The following is a 9,044-nucleotide window of genomic DNA, read 5'->3' on the forward strand; positions in this document are numbered from 1 at the left end:
TGCCTGCCTGGTTCACCCCTGGCTCTCTGTGCTGTGTGCCTGTGCTATCGTGTGAGACTCATTTTGTGTTCTCCCCTGTCGTGCAGGGACCTGTAGCTTTTATCTCAAAAATGTGATCAGTTCATTTGTACATCTTTAAATTCTGTGTTGCTCTTTGAAGCTCTCTGTGGCAGTTTTTTCCAGTCCCGTTTTACATTGGGGTGGCCCTAGTACCTGTGTAATTACATTGTGAAAATTAGGTAGATCCAGTGGTATAGTATAAGCACTGTTACATACTGTTTTGCAGTTTTTAAATAAAAAATAAATTCATGCGTTCAAATGTGCTGAAGTCCAATAAGGAGAATTAACTTGCTGGCACGTGAGATTGTGATTGTTGTGACTGCGACCGCAGTCAGATTGACAGGAAAACTGCACTTAGTAATACAACTGCAATAACAGCCATGGTAACAGTGTGCTCATACCTGCTGCTGTAGTCACAATGTAACAAGACAGATTACTAGGGCCACTTCAAAGGCAGCTCTAAAGAAGACCTTGGAGCAGGGGTTCCAAAACTGTGGGTCACAACACCATGCGGGGTCGCCTGATTTTAGGATGGGTTCACCTGAAAATTTTCTGGAAGAATGTTTAAAAATAATAATAATAATTTTTTGTCTCTATAAAATATGTGAATGTAGGCTACTACATGTGGAGCATCACACCCAACTATAATAAACAATGGGGTTGTGTTATCGCCAGTATAATCAGTGCTGTTAGGCACGAGGCGTGTGTGTGGGTGGGGTGTTGGGGTCGCGTCAATTTTTGAGCGTTCATTTGGGGGCGCATCAGAAAAAAAGTTTGGGAACCCCTGCTTAAGAGTTTCTCAGCAGCTGCTGTACCAAATGGGAGAGAAAAACAGAAACAAGATATAATGAACACATTTCCTGCAAGGTTTCTGTTTTTTTTTCCCTAAAGCACTCTATTCTGGGTGAACCCCTTGTTAAAAGCACCCTGAAAGGATCCTTTGCTGCCACAGAGAGCTTTACTGAAAGGTAAATGTTGAGCCACTGTTAGGTGGTTGCATTGTTTTTTTGTTTTTTTTTAAAAAGCATCAGTTTGGTTGTGGGGCAAAGCCCAGCCACCAGCGGCCATGTTAACCCTGAAGGAGAGGACGTCTCTGACGTCCGTGGTGTGTTTGGCTCCACAGAGTATATCAGGAGGCCCGGGGAAGACTGGCCGAAGTTTCTGATTGGTTCTCTGTACAGGTGATGTCATCAAACAGTTCAAGCACTTGCAGCGCCACTGGCGGAAGGGAGGTGGCGCTAGATTTTATAACGAAGGGAAAAAAATTCTTGAAATCATCTCAAAAAAAGGAAACCAAGGACTAGGACAACACGAAGCAAACTGAAGAGAAATCTGCTGTACTATAATCTGAACCTGGCTTTTAAACCCCTCTCAATCCTTCCAGAGCCCCGGAGGTTTGTGTCGGATTTAGTCCTTTTGTTTTTGTTTCCCTCGACCTTTATCACGTGGTTTCTTTGTTCATGTTTAGATCTTTGATTAGCAATACGGGAAACTTTTCCGATGTTGAGCATTATTTATTGTGTTTATCTTTTTCTCTGATAGAAGTGAGTATACATTAAAAGTTTTTTTTTTGTTTGTTTGTTTTTTTTTCTTTCATTTGGAGTTTTTTTATGGTTATTGATTTACCTGTGGTACTGGTCCTTAAACAAGTCGATCTTCAGGTGTCTTGTTGCGCACACGGAAAAACTGATACAAACTGACAGGGCTTGAAAAAGAAAAGGGTATATTTTAGAAAAAAAGAGGGTAAATAGTCTTTGCGAATCAATTCTTGTTTCTTGTTCTATCTTTTAACATAATTACCTGTTTTGGGCAGGACTACTGTATTTTCTGTCCTTTTATTGTGGAGGGGAAACCTTTTTTGTTATTCTTCTTTTGAACTTGTGTCTTCAAATCTATGAATATTCCAGTTACTGCATATATAACCAATTCAGAAAGCGGTACCATATATATATATATATATTTTTTTTTTTGTTTTTTTTTGTGGTGCGTCAAAAAAAATCGACTGAGCTGTGCTGGAAAGGAAAGACCGAAAAAAAGATCGACTGTCGATGCACTGAACAGCAAACGAGACCCATTTGTAGCACAACAGGCATGCCGTTGCCCCCACGGAGGGCGAGAACCTGCAAGAACACTGTTAGCTCTGTACATAGCGTAGGCTTAGCATCAGTAACGGCGACACGCCAGCGTATTCTACCCGATAGGCTGCGAATCCGGACGCGCGCGGCTTCAGATAAGAGCAGACGGCTTCAGTTTGTGCTGAGTTAAGGGGGATGACGTTTGCTCCACGCTGTGGAGGAGGCCTCACTCCCTGCCGTTACACAAATCAATAATGTAAAAAGGAAAACAACAACAACAACAACAAAAAAAACGTCCAAAGCACACTCGCATTTTATCGTTTTTGAAATACAACGCTGAATCCTGTCGAGTCATTTCACACAGTTCTGTGCATCCTAATATGACTTTTATACTCCAGCAAGAAAAACAAATGGAACTTTTGTTTGTTCATTTCAAGGTTTATTGTTTTTGTTTTTTTTGTTGCAAAATTCCCAGTTTCAGAGCGTAAAAGGCAATATGTGAAAAGGCAAGTTTTATTTTTCTTGGTAGGTTTGGAGTTCTTTTTTTTTAAATATTAATTTGGAAAGCAAACATTTTTATACTGTTACCTCAGTCCTGTGAGTTGTTACTTTAGAAGCATTGACAGATTAATTTATTTTAGTCATAGAGTAAAATTATGGATATAATAATCGAATAAAGGAAATCATTGCACTGTGACTAGTCAGAAAGACCTGACCATTGTCCATTTGCACACATGGTTATATTGAATGGTCTATTATGGGCTGTATGAAGGATTGTATTTAATCTTGCTTCTGTTTCAGTACAAGCAAATAACTAGCAGCAGAATTAGCTCATTCGAGTGTAGCAAACTAAATCATTATCTCATGTAGACAACTGGGGCCTTTCGGTGTATGAGTGGCAACTTCTAGCATTTCAAAAATAATATATAATATATACCATAATGTTGGTATTTTAGATGCAGCCAATAGAATTGAATACACTGAATACAATGTACATTACATTGACCATAGCTGCTGTGCTTTTTACCTGTATGTGTTGGGACTGGAGAAGCTCCTAAACAAATACCATTTCAGATGCTTTAAAAAAAAAAAAAAACTGCAGGATCATTTTTGAAGATGACGGATTGTTTGATGCATATGCTGTGGTTTTGTTTTTGTTTTAGGTTTTTGTTTCGTTCTTACCTGCTGCGGATTTATATTCCGTTCCGTTTGTGTTTTATCCTGTTCAGAACAACCAGGTGAAGCAAAATGCTGGACGCTTTTTAAATAGTCTTCATCAAGTAATAATCTCAACGAATGACACAAAAGGAAAACTATATTCACTGTTCAAATTCCAAAAGGAAAAAAAAAAAACTAGTTAAAAAAAGTAAGAAATACATATTCCCTTGATGTATTTCAATTTTCAACCAGGGGATTTTTATTGACCTTTTTTTGTGGTTGTTAATAATATTGATAATTATAACAATAATATAATGTACTGTACCATCGATCTCTCTCCATTCCCTTCCTCATATAATAACATTTTGTTGATCATCAGTGTATTTCGGTAGTGTGTATAAATCGCAAATGACCTTGTAATTGAGTGCCGTCTTATGCTGGTGTAGTGATCTATACTCTTTGTTGCTCTCTTTCCCCCCCTTGTCTCTCCCCCTCTCTCTCCCTCTCTATCTATCTATCAATCTATCTATCTCCTAGTAATTAGTAGTAGATGTTTTGTAATAAACACTAAGAATAGATGTAGTTAATAGCATATTTAGGACCATTAAGGATAGAACTTTCTCTTATTATTAAGCAAAAAAATTGACTGATTTTTTTTTTAATAGCAGTTTGATAATTTTTCCTTTCTTTTATTTTATTTGTTTCGCTGCTCTCACATGGTTTCAACTAACCAAAGCTCTCACAGAAGAAATATAGAAAAGCAAATTGCTGTAAGACAGAATATTTAACGAGGCATTAATCGGATTCCCCCCCTTGAATGTTTAAGAAGGGGGTGTGCCATACTACCTTAAAAGCTAATGCTAGATATGCAAAACTTTTATTTTTAATTATTTTTTTAAAGAGGGACACAAGCTATAATTATGAAAAAGATGATTTTATTACATGAAAGAAAAATATTTTTTTAACAAGTTATAACAGATTAATAATAACATTAATCGTAATAATAGTAATAATACTCGTAATAGATATTAATAATAACTGTATAATATGTTTTGATGTTTGTACTCTTAAAATATCTCAGTGGTTCATGGCTCTACTATTTTGGATACTAATGTTTTTTTGTTTTTTTTCGTTTTTTTTATTAATGTGTCTGCCTAGATTCACTAATAATTACATTTTCTCTCATCAAAAACATTTGAGGATTTTGTGAATACATTTTTTTTTACACTCTTGAACTAAGTGAACCAGCTCTTTATCTTAATCAATACCCGGGTTGTACCCGACAAGTTAGCCGATTGTTTTGGTGTTTGTTTTCGTCTTTGGTCTCCCGCACCGGATCAGTTGTGAGTAGTGGAAACCCGCCTTTGATCCTTCCGGAGCTCCGCAGTCGGTGAAGTCTTATTTTGATTATCGTCGCCTTTGGTTATCGTGATTCCTAATTAGCAGCCTAGACGCCGGCCTTGGGCGGGGTCTCGGTGATGAGTCTGCTGCCGTGAGATCCTAATTTGGGATTTGAGATCGGGATTTTTAGCCGTTGTGGGTTTTAGAGTAAGTCGTATTTGGAGTCTTGCGGAGAGTCAGGGTGTAGACCACAGCCCGCGCGCAGTAACCTGTGGAGGAGGAGGAGGCCGGAAGGCTCGGCTGGCCTGCTGAGTTGAATGCTGAGGTAGGATGCGATGGCCTCGCAGGTGACATACGCTTTCTCTGTGGCGGACCTGCGTACCCTTCCCGAAACGCCTCGTCCGTCTCTCTGTTCTTCCGTAGTGGCCTGCGTTAGGAAGGTGGGGTTGCGTCTAATTATATTTCAGTCCAGCAATTGAAAAATGCAGGAAAAGGTATTTTTTCAATTCATGAAATGTATTTCAGCTGAAATACTTTTTAGTACAACACAGTTCAGATGGAATTGGCTTCAGCTGTTTTTGAGGTACTTTGTAAGAGCGTAATCATGAGCGAGGGAGAGTTTCGATAGAGTTTAGCTGCAGAACTTCTTTTGATTGATAAAATAAAAAAGGAGCCCATAAAAAGGGATCTCGGACTCCAGTCCTGGAGTTTTTAGGCGGTTTTACCTGTCCCAGCTCTTAAGTGCTTCATTTCAGTCATTATTTGGCTTGATCTAAGTTGCTACCAATTAAAAAAATAATAATAATAACCTGCAGACGCTGTGGCCCTCCAGGACTGAAGCTGGAGATCCCCTCATTACGGAGTTCATGAATACTCGCTCATAACTGTTCATTACAGTGGATTGGTGATTACTCTCTATGGTTGATGAGGATAAGGAGGAAGTTTATTCTCTGTGCGTGTACACTGTTTCTGATGCTTTTCTTATTGTCAGACAGTGTATTTCTCTAAAAGGATTTGTTAGTTGTTGGCCTGTGAGTAGACGAGTTGTATGCTAGCAGTTTGTAAGAGTCAAAGGTTGGTGCCCTTGGTAAATCTTCCATACCAAGTTTGGTTCTGATTAATCTAAAGGCTGGTGATCTCTTCAAGCAGTCCAAACTTTATAGATTTGTTTTATTTTATTTTTTATTAATTTGATCCTGTAGCTTGGACTTTAAGGTAGCATGGCTCTGTTGCTGTAATTATTATTATTATTATTATTATTATTATTATTTTTCCATTGTACAGCGGTTTACAGCTGATGAATGTCACACATCTTGCTAGACTAGTTAATTCATTTGGAATTGTTGGTTTAAATAAAGTTTTTTAAAAAAGAAAAAAAAAAACGACCTGGAAGGTGTGGGGCGAAATTGGGAGTGTCCTACCGTAACCGTATCCATTTAAACTTGAATTTGGAGGCAAGTGATGGGTAATGGTCAAGCAATCCTCATACATATACATTCATACATACACACACACACACACCCATACAAACACAAACACACATACACACATACATGCATACATACAGTACCCTCCAAAAGTATGGTAAAACAAAGTAACGGTAGAGTGAAATTTGTTATTTTTGCTATATACTTAAGGAATTTGGATTTTAGATCAAAAGATGAATACAAGAAGAAAGTACAGGTGTTTTATGGTATTTACATGCAAATATGTTTGCCATTTTACAGAAACAGCTGAGTTCCCCCCATTTTCAGATGTGCAAAATTAAATTAACAGATGAACTTAAAAGTAAATCAGTACATTGAAGTTTAAAATTTGGTTGCGTAGCCCTTGAATGCAATAACTGCATCAAGTCCACGACCCATTGACTTCACCAAACATTCCGTATCTTCTTCGGAGATGCTTTTCCTGGCCTTCACTACAGCCACTTTCTGAAGATCATTGTTTCGGGGGGTTTCTGTCTTTACCAAATGCTGCTTGATTGGACTATAATGGCTGACATAAGTGGCTGACTTGGTTCGAAATTTTCTGCTTTTTCCCACTGATGAATGCTTTGGTTGCATTGTCAGTGTGTTTGGGCTCATTGTCTTGCTGCAGGATGAATCCCCAGCCAATGAGGTTGGAGGAATTTCTTTGTAAACACAGCCAGCCAAAATCTGTCTGTACACTTCCGAATTCATCCTGCTGCCATCTTCCATTGCATCATCAATGAAGACAAGTGAGCCTGTTCCAGAAGCAGCCATACATGCCCAGGCCATGACACTACCTCCTCTATATTTCACAGATGAAGTAGTATGCTTTGGACGATGTGCCCTTCCTTGCTTACTCCACACTTTTGGTTTTCCATCGCTTTGGTAAAGGTCTATTTTGGTCTCATCTGTCCATAGAACTTCTGGCTCATCTCTGTATTTTTTTTTTTTTTTTGGCAAATTCTAATCTGACCTTTAAATTCTTGCTGCTGATGGGAGGTTTGCATCTTGCAGTGTAGCCTCTATAATTTTGATCTCAAAGTCTTCTGCGTACAACTTGCGATATTTTCACCCCTGCCATCTGGAGATTGCTGGTGATGTCACTTTTAGACATCCCGATAGCTGTTTTTCTTTACAGCTGTTAGAATTCCTCTGTCTTCAGCTGCAGTTGTCTTCCTTGGCCAACCGGTACGGTGTTTATTTCTGAGTACACCAGTGGTTTCTTTATTTTTCAAGACTTTCCAAACTGCTGTACTTGATATACCCAGTTTTTATCCTTCTTAATGAATTCTTCTGTCCTCTCAGCTTACGGATTTGTTGTTTTTCAGACATAGGTAATTCTCTTCATGATGGTGTGTGCCTTCTGAATCCTTATGGGGTCTCCACAGATGAAAATAAAAACTAAGTGAAAACTAAGACTAGACACTCACTGGCATTGTATGTGTGAACAACCAATCCAAAAGGAAACACCAACAGTTAACAACAGTTAATACCTGTCTGTCATCCGTCAGCATACTTTTTCTCAGCTGAAAATGGGGGGGGGGGTGGAACACAAAAACAGCTGTTTCTGTAAAATGGTAAAACATATACACGTGTAAATACCATGAAATAAAAACTTACTGTTCTTTTGTTTCATATTCATTTTTTGATCTCAAATTGCCTAGTATATAGCACAAATACCCGATTTCACTCTACAGCTCATACTACATGAATTTGGAGAGCACGGTGTAATCTACTGTGTATATGTGTGCGCATGTGAGTGTGTCCATGTTGGCCGACACGCATTCTTGTATGTTAGACTATGTAAAATCCCCCTTCTGTCCTTTTTCAAAGGTCTCCAACGAACCCTAGGGCACATTAACGGCCGATGTCAGAATGTCCTGTAATGTTATGAGGGTTTCTAAGGCAACGTCGCCGTGCCGACGCATTTGAAATGCAGAGCGGTTACACAGCGACGCGACGACGCTACAGTTCACATCGTACATGGCCCACAGCGGCCAGGCTCGACTGGGCCAGTGGGCCGCCTTGACTGCAGCATGTCCGTTTACCCGATAAACAAATAGCCTGAAACAGAGCACCACTTGTCACAAACACATACATACATGAATTGACTACGGTTTTACAGAAATTGGGTGTGTGTACAGTAAGGGGTTGGGGAGGGGGGGGGGGGGGGGGTGAAATGAAATGTCTTTTTCATCTGATTCCGCCAGAATAAAATAACACTATTCTGAGGATTGCCTTGGCCATTCTTAACACTTGCCCATTTTTTAATGTTAAAAGACTTTTTACGGCGAAGAACTGACTGAATCGAATGACTTCTGGAAGCATCTTCCAGGTCTTATTGTATGGCTTGCTCAAGCCCTGTTGTAAAATAAAAAACTAAGTGGATGGGGGTCTCTCACATCTCAGATGTGGAAAGTATAATTTTATATTTGTATTTTCAAATAATAAAAAAAAATGTTTGTGAAAGGTTTCCATCCTCTACTGTGGTCCAGAAATCGATGTGTTTGTCTGGAAAAATAAAATAAACCGTTTTGAACTGTTTCATTGATTGTTTCCTTCCCCATGTGAACTGAATGGTAAGTAGTAATAATTGTATTATAATTACAGAAAATGGTCTCATAACTTGTCGCAAGAGTGCACCCTCATACAGACAGTGTCTCCAGAAAATATTCACCCCCCAAGCCAACCCCCCCCCCCCCTCCCCTGCCCCCAAACCAAACTTTGACCTGTTACACCTTTACAAATTTAATGCGCTGAAATTTATTTTCCCCTTTAGCTTTAAACTTAGGTAATTGGTTGGAACAAAAACCAGCATGCGGACTAGCCTTCCAGGACCGGAGTTGTGCACCCTTGATCGAGCCACACTCCCAAATCTGTGACATGCTGTAGATGCTGACATTTCTCTTTCATTTTAACCAGTGAACACTTCAACTCTGTC

The 9,044-nt window shown here is 39.1% G+C and overlaps 1 protein-coding gene across 1 annotated transcript in view; it reads left to right on the forward strand.

The window, feature by feature from the left end:
* Positions 1-6,075, forward strand: part of msi2b (musashi RNA-binding protein 2b) — a 71,390-nt gene extending 65,315 nt beyond the window's left edge. Inside the window, exon 7 of the mRNA XM_035384021.1 lies at positions 1,184-6,075. Within this exon, the coding sequence (XP_035239912.1) occupies positions 1,184-1,225 (42 nt within the window). The 3' untranslated portion in view covers positions 1,226-6,075. The remainder of the gene's footprint in view (positions 1-1,183) is intronic.
* The last annotated feature ends 2,969 nt before the right edge of the window (positions 6,076-9,044 follow it).

The sequence above is a fragment of the Anguilla anguilla genome, chromosome 12 (assembly GCF_013347855.1).
Source record: "Anguilla anguilla isolate fAngAng1 chromosome 12, fAngAng1.pri, whole genome shotgun sequence".
Lineage (NCBI taxonomy): Eukaryota > Metazoa > Chordata > Actinopteri > Anguilliformes > Anguillidae > Anguilla > Anguilla anguilla.